Raw genomic sequence first — 13289 nt, forward strand, 5'->3', positions numbered from 1 at the left:
AATTAATAAATAAAATGCATTGAAGGAATTGGATTTCTGGTACAGTCCCTCAAGTCCCACCAATCAGAAAAAAAACATGATTCATATTTAACTCACCCTATTGTACATGCATATTATTTCACATCTCCAATGGGCAAAAGATATTTTTGACAATATTTCAGAATCTATAGCTGTTCTGTCACTCTGCAATTATTTGTCTTTGAATAGTACACTGAGAGGCTAAGTTGAAGCTTGGCTTGGGTCTGCATCAGAGGTGGCTCGAGGACAAAAATTCCATTCCATGACAACTTGTGTGGTTTTGAAATTTGTTTTTGTTCCACATTGGAACAAAGTCAAAACTGTTCAAATGTTTTTGTAGAACAGAATTGTGTTGAAATGTCCCATTTTCTGTTTGAAAGATCAAGTTTTCAGTTCAGGTCTCTTTTTCTGGTCAGAAGTGACCAGAGATGCCTGGACCTCAGAAACATTCCTGGCAAAAGCCTTGTTGAAAGCAACATGTCTACCTGACACATTTTGGCTTTGATGAAACAGTATATTCTCATGAAAACACATGTAGTTAAAATGCAGTGTAATTGTTTTGACCAAGAGAGATCCTTAAGAAAATGGTCATTGTTTGTGACGGCTGCACATTTTTAACTCCATGAAATAGGCTGTTGGGCAAAAGCAGAAAACAACCTCTGAAGACATGATCCTCTGAAGATGTGCATCAGTTTTCTGACATCAGACCAAATGACTCTTAACTTCTGATAAGCCAAGAAGATATGGAGAGAATTCCTTGTACCAGCATACACATGTATTTCAGCAGTATTACCCTGATCCTGCAGTGGGATTCCCAGCACAGATCCAAATTCCCATAAAGACTCCCACTGAAATCAAAGGGATTGGTGAACATAAAGGTCTATGCTAGTAGATCCCTTTGCAGGATCACAGAACTATTGCTGCAAAACCAAATATGTCTGGTAAAAATGTGGTTGTTAAGAATAAAGTTAAGATAAATGGAACAAATTACCGACTGTATTAGATAACTATTTGAAGAAAAATGGACTGAGTAGATTGAACTAAATAAAAAACTGATCAACCACTGGTACAACTTTTCTACCAATAATATGTATACTTACTGTAGTCCATTACCTGCTATGCATCAGATCTGCTGTCTTCACTTATCTTGTATATCTGACAACCTCTCCTTTAAAGCTGATATAAGAAAATATCTATCATCAAAATGCTCTTTTATCTTCTAAAAATGCAATGTCATGGCAATTTTATCCCAGTCACAAAATTTACCTATCTACGCTTCCGAGCAGATGATGATGATAGTTAAAAACTAGTTATTTACTTATGTCAAAAACAAACAAACAAAAAAACCCACTATTTGTCTTCAAAAGATGGGTAAGTGGGATTTAGCAAGGCTGCTTACAGCATAGCATTTGATTTTAGTAATAAAATGGTAATAGTTAAAGCAACTTAATTAAGACTCTTCAGGCCACATTTTCCCCATCACTTATACTCTGCGCTGGATACAAATGGAATAGTTAGAATTTCAGCTATTTCTCTACACATCCACAATTTAAATGGAATATGTAAATAAGGCCCAAGTCCTACAGCAGGGGTTCTGAAATTGGGGGTCAGGACCCCTCAGGGGGTTGCAAGGTTATTACATGGGTGGTCACAAGCTGTCACCCTCCACCCTAAACCCCTCTTTGTCTCCAGCATTTATAATGCTGTTAAATATATAAAAAAGTGTTTTTTAATGTATAAGGGGGTCGCACTCAGAGGCTTCCTGTGTGAAAGGGGTCACCAGTACAAAAGTCAGAGAACCCCTGTCCTACAGTGATATTCATAAGGGTGGACCTCTGTGCCAGGACAGAGCCCCAGTGATTTAATTGGCTCCACCCAGGGATGTGACCATGTGGACATCATTACAGGATTGGGAAGTACATAAATGACTCATTACTGCATTCCTTAGTTCTGCAAAACCTTTGGTAGACTCTCCTGAATCCAAAATATCTTTCTTTAATTTGTAATTGAAGACCATTTCATTGGGTATCTATCCTTGCTGCTACTGTGATACCAAGCAGTATTGCTATTGTGTGGGTGTGTGTGATCAGGGGATACTTCTTTAAATAACTATAACAACATTGGATCATTTTTTTCAATAAATATGTATCTTTACTCACAGTATCATCCTCTCAGTCAAGGCCTACTCCTACTCCCATTAACATCATTGGCATCACTACTTTGATCTTTAGGGGAGCAAGATCAAGCCATGTATCTTTCATTGACTACTGTGTATACTGAGAGGACTTACAATGCACTTGTCCTTTCCTAAATTTGTTTTGGTTAATCCTATCCAAACACAAGTTCTAACTAATTTTACCTCTGTTTGCTACTCTACAGTTGACACTCCAGATCCATATGTGGAGCTGTTCATCCCCTCAGCCCCTGACTGCAGAAAGAGAACAAAACACTTCAACAATAATGTGAACCCTGTGTGGAATGAGACCTTTGAGTTTATTTTGGACCCGAACCAGGAAAATGTTCTGGAGGTAAATCATGTACTGAGGTACAGCTAGAAATGGAAGTTGAGCAGTGTCAGGAGGGTTAAAACAGCAACACTTTGTACTTACACATCATCTGTTATCTGAGCATGTCAACACTTTCTAAACATTAAGGTTTTGCCTTTTATGCAGAGCCCTGAGCAAGGGGTTAGTACTTAAGTTGCACCATCCCAGGAGCAGCCTTGGGTGGCATTGTGACACTGATACACTTCTGAGTCACAATTTCTTACCTGTTTGCTACTGAGATTAGTAATTTACGGTTCTCTACAGTAGCAGCAAGTATTTTCTCCCTTCATTGGCTCAGCTACTTTGGCCAGCAAGTTGGTGGAAGTGGAACCAAGTCTCTGCCTATTCCCCTCTCCTCTCTGCCAACTAGAGGTGGGAGTAAATGGGAGATTAGCTCCACTTACTTCTGTATGCCTGGACCCAAGGTCTGAGGCCATGTCTGCACTTACCGTGGATTGATGATGCTGCGATTAATGCAGCGGAGGTCGATTTGGCAGGTCTAGAGAAGACCTGCTAAATTGACTGCAGAGCACTCTCAGATCTACTTTGGTACTCCATTGGAACAAGAAGACTAAGGTAAGCCAATGGGACAACATCTTCCTTCGACACAGCACGGTGTAGACACCGCAGTAAGTTGACCTACGCTATGTCGACTCCAGGTACATTATTTATGTCGCTGGAGTAGCGTAACTTAGGTTGACTTAGCCCCGTAGTGTAGACAAGGTCTGAGTAACCACTCCTAAGGAGCACAAGGGAGCCGTCACTGCTTTGTACAGGTATATAGTCCAAATCACCATCAGTCCCTAATTAATTAAGCCTTTTGTACACACAGTGTTATAATATTGTGTTAGTCTATTTTAGTGTGTCAAGAGTTTACGGGTATATTTTCATTGCAGAGTTTACTCTGGCTCTTGTTTGGTAACCTGTCCACTTTGCAGAGAGGACAAAGGCTAAACCAGTGGTTCTCAACTAGGGGTACACATGACCCTGTGGGTACTCAGAGGCCTCCTAGGGTTTACATCAACTCATCTAGATATATACCTAGTTTTGCAACAGGCTATATTAAAAAGCACAAGCAAAGTCAGAATAAACTATAATTTCATACAGACAAGGACTTGTTTATATTGCTCTATATACTATATGGTGAAATGTAAGTGCAATATTTTTATTCCCATTAATTTATTTTATAATTATATGGTAAAAATGAGAAAGTAAACAATTTTCAATAATAATATGCTATGACACTCTTGTGTTTTTAGTCTGATTTTGTAAGCAAGTAGTTTTTAAGTGAGATGAAAGTCAGATCACACTCCTGAAAGGGATTCAGTAATCTGAAAAGGTTGAGAGCCATTGGGCTCAAGCAATCAAGTGCTGATAGTCTTCAATGTCTTCCTACAGTTTGTCCCCATGTTCTCTGAAACCGAGTCTCTGCCCCCTGAAGTCTTAGCAACACACATGAGTGAGGGCAGCATCAGTGAGAGAACACAGTAACTCATGTGTGGCTTTGCATTGTGGCTGCTCACACCTGGCCTAGGCTAGACCAGCTGCTCACACCTGGGTGCTCATCACCTTAGTTATATGTGTAGCAAAGAGGTACCCTAAGTGATTTGCCTGGCACACATAACCTGGAAGTAGGAAATCTGAGAATAGAACTCAAAGTTCTAACTTCTAGTCTCCTGTTCTAGTCCCCAGCTAGATATCAGCACAAAGAATGGAATGACTCTGAAACCCACCTGATGCTACTTCATGCTCCCTCCTCAACCCTCTTGTTGTAAAGAGGAAGTAAATAATAATAAAGAACCCAAAAACATCCTTGCCAATGTGTCCTATGCCCATGACATCAAGCTTGACAATCAGCTTCACCCCTTGTATGGAGTAACACTATCATTTTAGTTCAAACTATCACTATAACTGGGAATACAGTGAGAGACCTCATTGGTAAAGAAGAAACTATCCTTTGCAAGGTAGATTATGACAGTTATCTGCCGGGGAAGAATTTCATGTGTCTCCAAGCAGTTATCCTACACGTTGTTTTTATAATGTGCAGAATGTCCATATTGGCTCATGTTTCTGGCTAATTATCCGTATTGGCTCATGTTGCTGGCTAATTCAAGTAGTATAGGAGTTAGGATACATATTCTCATTTTACTCTTGCATTATGTGTACAGGGGTGGCTCCAGGCATCAGTATGCCAAACACGTGCTTGGGGCGGCAAACCACTGGGGGCGCTCTGCCGGTCGCTGCAAGAGCGGCAGGCAGGCTGCCTTCCGCGGCATGCCTGCAGAGGGTCCGCCGGTCCCGCGGCTTCAGCGGACCTCCCGCATGCGTGCCTGTGGAGGGTCTGCCGGTCCCGCGGCTTAGGCGGACCTCCTGCAGGCATGCCTGTGGAGGGTCCGCCGGTCCCGCGGCTTTGGCGGACCTCCCGCAGGCCTGCCTGTGGGAGGTCAGCCAAATCCGCGGGACCAGTGGACCCTCCGCAGGCAAGCCACTGAAGGCAGCCTGCCTGCCGTGCTTGGGGTGGCAAAACGTCTAGAGCTACCCCTGTGTGTGTACAAAGGCCAAGGCTGCCACAGCAGAAAGGAGAATATGTAATATCATAGATCTTACCAAGTAGCTGCTGAAGGAGCATAGAAAGAAAGATGGGAAGCTAGTGTCACAACAAGGGAAGAGTTAAGATTCTTTGAATGCCTTCAATGTGCATTTCATATATTTGGTTTCTTTTAAGTTTAACCTCATTTGTTTTGTTTTGTATTTATCCCATAAATTACTGACTCATTCTTTAACTCCATCTTAACAAGGTTTTTGTTTTGAATCTCCTTTGGTTCCCCCCACCTCCATCTCAGTTTTTAAAAAATTAAGATGCATTGGAAGCAGGGAACAGGATACCATGCGGAGCTACACATTTTAAGGCACTGGGAATTGGGAAGTGATAGAGCAGTGCTTTCTTCAGGAGAATCTGTCACAAGGGATCCTGGCAGAGTTCAGGGGCTTTGCATAGTCTCTAGCCTCTGTCAGTCCCCACTACTTACCTGACTCCATACTTTGATTTGGCTCTCTTTATTAGCTTTCCTTGTTTGTGGCTTATCTAAGATTCTCACAACCTGCTATGGGCTTTAGAAGGTGAACAGGAGCCATGGGCCTGATTCTCTGCAGAAGGTCTACAATAGCTACTGCAGTCTTTAAAAATCAGCTGAGCGAGAAACTGGGGATGGGGAACAGGAGACTGGAGCTAGTCTATTTGGTAATAGTGATAGAATAGATAGAACCCTCTTAGACAGCATGGGTTAAATTCTGCTAACAGACTCACAGACGTCACTGTGGTTACATGAATGTGCCGAACATGGAATTTGCTCAATAAAATATAAAAAGATAGACTATTAAAATAACTGTAATGGCTAATGGCTTATACAAACTGCCTTCCTCAAAGCAATAACACATCTTTCTGTTCTATGTTTGTACGTATTATAATGTCAGGAAGAAATTGGGTAGGTAGCAAGCTATTTAATACAGTGTAGTCTCCGTCATTTCTTAATGTGGTATGTCTGAATTACTCACTTTTCACTATTGTATGGTCTGACTAAGATTTCCTGCTATGGTAAGAATTCAGACAGTTCCTAAAACATAACTTGTAAATCATCTTTGATTTTGAGGTGTTTTTCACTCTTTTCTTCCATCATGGTTTTATGTAGTCATTAAAAAGCATAATAATTTTATGATCTGGCACCTAGAGCAATATGGTCTGAGTTGATTTCCAGTATAATGCATCAGCATCTTATTTCAAAGATTATATAAGTATCCTTTTCCTGTAGCAGACCTACCAAGATATGTTATAAACAAGAATTCAGTGTGATTACTTAAAATAATTAAAGATTTTAGCTGCTTCCTGAGTCATATGATATATAAGCCCCTGAAAATTAGCACAACAGAGTCAGTGATACTACATAATAATGGTAAGTTGCATATTAGTAAAATATATAGTGGCCATGGTAAAGGTTTACTGTAATATAAATTCTCTAGACTACTAGAAATTGTGGCAAAGCTATGACCTTGTCTCAGTGGGTGCCGCGCTTCCAAGTGGATTACGCTAGCCTCAGAGGCTCACTGTGGCCCTCCATATAGCCCTTCTCTCTCTACAGGCAAGGATCACAGCCTACTGAGCCATTTTCATCATAAGCCTCACACATTCTCTGTTGTCTCACAGTCTCTGTGATTAATCAGGGAGAGGGGGAGCCCAGGCCCATCCTCTACTCCAGGCTCCAGCCCACGGACACTAGTAGTAGCAGCTATTGGTAGCTGACTTTTTGAAACAGGACAAGTGCCATTCCCTGAGCCACTTCCTCACAGCAGCCCCTGCTTCCTCAACATCTACTTCACCCTTACCTCAGGGCCTTCTTCCTTGTGCCTGATAGGGTTCATACTGCCTAGTTTCTCCAGCAGCACAGCTTCTTCCTACAGCTCCTGGCATGCACACCTAACTGACCAACTGGGAGACTTTTAACTAGTTCCAGCAAGCCCTTGATTGGCTTCAGGTGTCCCAATCAACCTAGCTATCTCCACTGCTTTCTGGAAGGATCTTAATGAGCCCTGGATGTCATGATTAACCTGGAGCAACTACCATTTGGGTTTACCAAGAGGTTTACCAGCCTCTTATTGCCATTATCACCTCTGGAGCCTTTTTAAAAATTGGCGCTACATTAGCTATCCTCCAGTCATCTGGTACAGAGGCCGATTTAAGCGACAGATTATATAATACATATAGCAATTCTGCAATTTCACTTTTGAGTTCCTTCAGAACTCTCGGGTGAATACCATCTGGTCCTGTATCAGAGGGGATAAACGGACACAAATCAGATATTAGATCCATTATCATAGGCTTGACCAATGCAGACTTGAAAGTCTAACTTAAAACCTTCTAGAATTGCTAGTACTTGAGCAGCAATTTCTTTTCCAGTTTTTCTCATGAAATTATCAAACAAAATAAACCTTTCTTCAACTGAAAATTTTGAGCTGTCTACAATCTTAATATAATAAATAACCATAGTAGTCTGTTCCTTGTGAGAACAATCTGGAGTGGCATCAACAGTGATTGATAACTACCTGGCATTTTGAATCTCATCAAGAATTATTGTTTGTATGAATGACCCACATAGCTCTATAAACTTGTTTTGTATGCGTGTGGAGAGATAATGGACTTGCATGCACTTTTGAGTCTCTTGCAATTCTTGAACACATTTAACATGCTCTGATAAAAGTGGGTCATATCTGCTGAGGAGCTCGACTATGCCTAAAAAGTTTCCATTTGCACAATCACCAATACGTTGACTGGAACCAAAGAAAGCCAATCCCTGCTCAGAAAGAAAAAGGATGACATTCAGGATGCACTCAAGAAGTTTTTTTCCAGTTAATAGTTTCTGTAGCAAGTTCACTAAAGACTAAATTCTCAACAGAACTTTCAGCTGATGCTGCCGTACTGGCTGATTTCCATGCAACATAGTTTTCTTTGTGTGACGTTGAACTCTCATGTGATGGTATTCAGTCCTTCAACTTTCTCCAACCTCTGTTGATGCTCCATCCTGGTTGATCAGGGAGAACTGATGCATTTGCAGAACTTTTGTTCAAAATGAAGCAAGGTGCACAGTACAGAAATTGTTTTTCCATACTCCAGCATAACCAGTCTCTTGTGCAGGTCTCACCATTTGGAAGAGTTTTTGCCAGCAGACAAGTAGAGAAAGCATGATTATCAGCATCTCATGGAATGTTACTTGGAATTTGAAAACAACTAATTTCAAGAAAAGATTGCATTTGAGCTGCATTGCTCTTGTCAGTAATTCCAATATCAGTCACAGTCAAACCTGTAGTACTCATGAATTGCTCTTGCTGTGTGAGATCTACAGCTTCCTGTTGCTGTTGAGTTTCTTGATCATACACAGGCTCTTCTGCTGCATCTACTAGGATGATCCGAGGAATGGAAAACCTGTCTTATGAAAGGAGACTTAAAGAGCTCAGCTTGTTTAGTCTAACCAAAAGAAGGTTGAGGCGGGATATGCTTGTTCTTTATAAATATATCAGAGGGATTAATATTAGGGAGGGAGAGGAATTATTTAAGCTTAGTACCAATGTAGACACAAGAACAAATGGGTATAAAGTGGACACTAGGAAGTTTAGACTTGAAATTAGACAAAAGTTTCTAACCATTAGAGGAGTGAAGTTCTGGAACAGCCTTTCAAGGGGAGTAGTGGGGGCAAAAGACATATCTGGCTTTAAGACTAAGCTTGATAAGTTTATGGAAGGGATGGTATGATGGGATAGCTTACTTTTGGCAATTGATCTTTGATTATCAGCAGGTAAGTATGCCCAGTGGTCTGTGATGGGATGCTAGATGGGATGGGATCTGAGTTACTGCAGAGAATTCTTTCCTGAGTGCTGGCTGGTGAGTCTTGCCCACATGCTCAGGGTTTAGCTGATCGCCATATTTGGGGTCAGGAAGGAATTTTCCTCCAGGGCAGAATGGCAGAGACGATGGAGGTTTTTCGCCTTCCTCTGCAGCGTAAGGCATGGGTCACTTGCTGGTGGATTCTCTGCAGCTTGAGGTCTTCAAACCACAATTTGAAGACTTCATTAACTCAGACATAGGTTAGGGGGTTGTTATAGAAGTGGATGGGTAGGATTCTTTGGCTTGCTTTGTGCAGGAGGTCAGACTAGATGATCTTATTGGTCCCTTCTGACCCTAAACTCTATGAGTCTATCTATTACTGTTGGCACATCTACTTCTTGACTATTGTCCTCATGTTCAGATATTGGCATTGAAATATCACCTGTTGCAGTTGCGGAGTTTTCATTATCTGTAGCATTATCTGTAGCATTGTTTGTTGGGTAAAGTGTGTTTGAGAAATGAAGTTATTGACTTTGAGCTTTTAGCTGCTGCTTCACTCAGTTGTTTTCAACATCTCTTGCTTGCACCACTTTCAAATCTCCTCATCATAGTGATCTATCTGGTCAATATGTAGCCTATACTGCTGTAAATAAGTAGCTTATCTACAACTAAGTCTTCTACTGTAAACATGCACAGAAATGCTGAAAAGACTTAAAACGAAGGCATACTAATTAAGAACACAAAATGAAACAGTCAGGCAGGTTATTAGCCTTATCACTGAATCAAAACTCAAGCATGCAAAGTATAATATAACAGGCTGAGCTGGAGACAAAGGTATGACATATATATAGTAAACACAGACACGGATACAGACAGAGGGATAATATCCAAAAAATTTCAAATGTGTTTCCTCATGAAACTCACTGTATAAGATTGTCCTCACAAATTTTCACCTTGAATCTGGGCCTATAGACTACAAAAGCCTATGATGCTGGCTAGGCTACCAAGCTAAGGCTTAACCAACCAACCAGTCACCTCTTTTAGCTTCCATCTGAAGATAATAATGAGGAATTCTGACACATAAATAATTCCTTAATCAACTAGACGTAAAACTATAAATACACTGAAATGTAACAATTCTCTCAACACACACTTGATCCAGCACCAGCCACTAGTGGTGATTTGTTTATATAATCAGCTGATCTGAGAGGACACATTCATCACGGTCTAATCTTGTGCTATCAGAACTGATATGTGTTTATTAATATTTATGAATATTTTAAACTCTTTAATATGAAAAAATCTATATCATATGATATAGGAGGGCAGTGAGAGAGTTGGAGAGGGGAGGTATATAGGCTCTAGGCTAACTAAGGCATGGTTTCCTGTAGACTAGGGAGGGTTGCTACAGGTTAATTGGAGCACCTGTAGTAAGTTAATGCACTGTTAGCAACCTAGTAAAACCCCCTGTTTCAAGCAGTCAGGGGAGAAGGAGGAAGGAGAGAGGACTGAAGCTTGGAGGTGTGCTGTGAGACTTGGAAGATCAGAAAACCAGAGTAAGGGAGACCCTGCCCCAGCAGGGGAGGGAGACTCCCTCCCCCAGAATTTAAGGACCGAAGGTACCCCACCCAAGGGGTAAAGAACCCACAGGGATTGAGTGGGGCTGGGGCTCAGATTAAGGAGCAAACCCAGGCCTCTCCCCTGATTCCCTCCTTTACCACCTTCCCGGGCCACTAGTGGGGCCCTCAGTGCCCCAAGAGCAGGGGCAAGGGGTGGCATCTTAGCCCCCCGCCAAGAAAAGTGCAGGACCCACTATACTACATTGGCCATCTTGTCACAATCAGTTAACAAAAAAAAATGTCTTTTACCAAATCACATCTCTTATTTGCTTAAATTTGCAGCTCTAAGCTGAGAGAGAGTGTTACATTCTGGTCCAATACTGATGTGCATAAAAACAAGTTGTGAAACTTATCAAATGCCAAAAAATTAACAAGTATCTAAATTTGACACCCCTTTAAGCTTGAGGCTGAGGCCAAATGGCCCTCCTAGCCCCTCCTCTGATTGGCCCTGGATCTTAAACAAAATAAACAGTCATGGGATAGGAGGAATTAGGGAAGGTCCTCTCATGCTCAGTAACTGGTTAAGACAGGAAACAAAGAGCAGGAATAAATGGTCAGTTTTCAGTGGAGAGAAGTAAATAACAAGGTTCCCCACGGATCTGTATTGGGACCTGTGTTGTTCAACATTCATAAATGATCTGTAAAAAGGCATAAACACTGAGATGACAGTTTTTCAGATGATACAAAATTACTCAAGTTAGTTAAGTCCAAAGCAGACTGCAAAGCATTGCAAATGGATCCTGGAAAACTGGATGACTGGACAACAAAATGGCAGGTGATATTTAATGTTGATAAATGCAAAGTAATGCACATTGGAAAACATAATCCCAATTATACCTCCAAAATGATGGTCTAAATTAGCTGTTACCACTCAAGAAAGAGATCTTGGGGTCACTGTGGATAGTTCTTTGGAAACATTCACTCAATATGCAGTGGCAGTCAAAAAGGAATGTTCATCACCATTAAGAAAGGGATAGATATTAAGACAGACAATATTATAATGCCACTATAGAAAGCCATGGTACACCCACACCTTGAATATTGCATGCAGTTCTGGTCATCTCATCTCAAGACAGATATATTAGAATTGGATAAAAGTACAGAGAAGGGCAACAAAAATGATTAGGGGTATGGAACAACTTCCACATAGAATATCAGGGTTGGAAAAAGACCTCAGGAGATCATCTAGTCCAACCCTCTGCTCCAAGCAGGACCAATCCCCAGATGGATTCTTTGCCCTAGATTCCTAAATGGCTCCCTTAAGGATTGAACTCACAACCCTAGGTTTAGCAGGCCAGTGTTCTAAACCACTGAGCTATCCCAGCCCCCATTAAAAAGACTAAAAAGACTGGCACTGTTCAGCTTGGAAAAGAGACCACTAAAGGGGGATATGATAGAGGCTTATAAAATCATGAATGGTGTGGAGAATGTGATTAAGGAAGTGTTATTTACCTCTTCACATAACACAAGAACCAAGGGTCACCTAATAAAATTAAGTCAGCAGGTTTAATACAAACAAAAGAAAGTACTTCTTCATAAAATGTGCAGTCAACCTGTGGAACTCATTGCCAAAGGATGTTCTGAAGGCCAAAAGTATAACTGGGTTAGAAAAAAAAAGAGAATTATGTAAGTTCATGGAAGATAGGTCTATTAAAGTTTAATGGTCAGGGCTGGATGCTGGGACTAGATGCTGGGACTGGATCACTCGATAATTACCATGTTATATTCATTCCTTCCGAAGTGTCTGACATTGGTCACTGTGAGAAGACAGGATTCTAGATGGACCATTGGTCTGACCCCCTATGGCCATTCTTATGTTCTAATAATTTGAGTTAGGACACTTTTTGAATTCTGCTACCACTGCTACCACTGACTTGCTGTATGATCTTTGGCATATAGCTTTTAAATTGTGTACATCATCAGTTTCACCACCTATAAAATTTTACCCTGCCTTGCAAGGGGAACTCAGCTATACTTTTGGCCTTCTAACTATCCCTGTCAAGGGTAGTGGTTGATTTGATAAGTTTGTAAAGCACTGTGACAGTCTCAGATGAAAGGTGCTACATAAGTCGTTCATATCTGTGTAGTGCAAACCCTCAAAAGCTTCTACTAAGTCATAAACCAAACCTATTAAGTGCCAAAGGAATATTATTGCTTGTGTCTGGTCATTGAGTACAGAGTGAATGGCTTAGACATGTTCCTATCTATAGTCTATATTTTTGTTTTTAAAACTCTCTTTTTGTATCTTTTGTAGATCACATTAATGGATGCCAACTACGTCATGGATGAGACTCTTGGCACATCAACGTTTATTATATCCTCCCTGAAACTGGGGGAGAAGAAAGAAGTTCCATTTACTTTTAATAAAGTAAGTTGCAAATCTCAATAGCTTGGCCTGTTTTCCTATAGTCTCAAACATGATGATGAATCTTAATGCAGTAGCAGCTGACTTGAAATCTGGTATTTGGAAAGTCAGAGCACACAATGTAAGTCTTTTTTCAGGTTTCTTATCTTTAGCTGCACAGTATTCTGGCTGGGTAACAGCCTGGGAGTTTTGCTTGTTCCTAGATCACATAGAAGCTATTGCTTTTGTAGTAGATTACATGCTACCCATGTATGCACTATCATTCCCTGACAGCTTTTCCAAAAGGACCTCACTTTCTCCTCACTGATGCTGATTTCAAGCAAGTAACTGGTTAAGGCCTTTTTGATAAATCAGTTAAGAAATGTATA

At 40.9% G+C, this 13289-nt stretch overlaps 1 protein-coding gene across 2 annotated transcripts in view; it reads left to right on the forward strand.

The window, feature by feature from the left end:
- PLA2G4A (phospholipase A2 group IVA) overlaps nt 1-13289 on the forward strand; it is a 307311-nt gene that overhangs the window by 231212 nt on the left and 62810 nt on the right. For both annotated transcript variants that reach the window (XM_050961422.1, XM_050961423.1), the window contains exons 4-5: nt 2398-2546; nt 12811-12924. In XM_050961422.1, the coding sequence (XP_050817379.1) occupies nt 2398-2546; nt 12811-12924 (263 nt within the window). The remainder of the gene's footprint in view (nt 1-2397; nt 2547-12810; nt 12925-13289) is intronic.

This window comes from Gopherus flavomarginatus, chromosome 7 (assembly GCF_025201925.1).
Source record: "Gopherus flavomarginatus isolate rGopFla2 chromosome 7, rGopFla2.mat.asm, whole genome shotgun sequence".
Taxonomy (NCBI): Eukaryota; Metazoa; Chordata; order Testudines; family Testudinidae; genus Gopherus; species Gopherus flavomarginatus.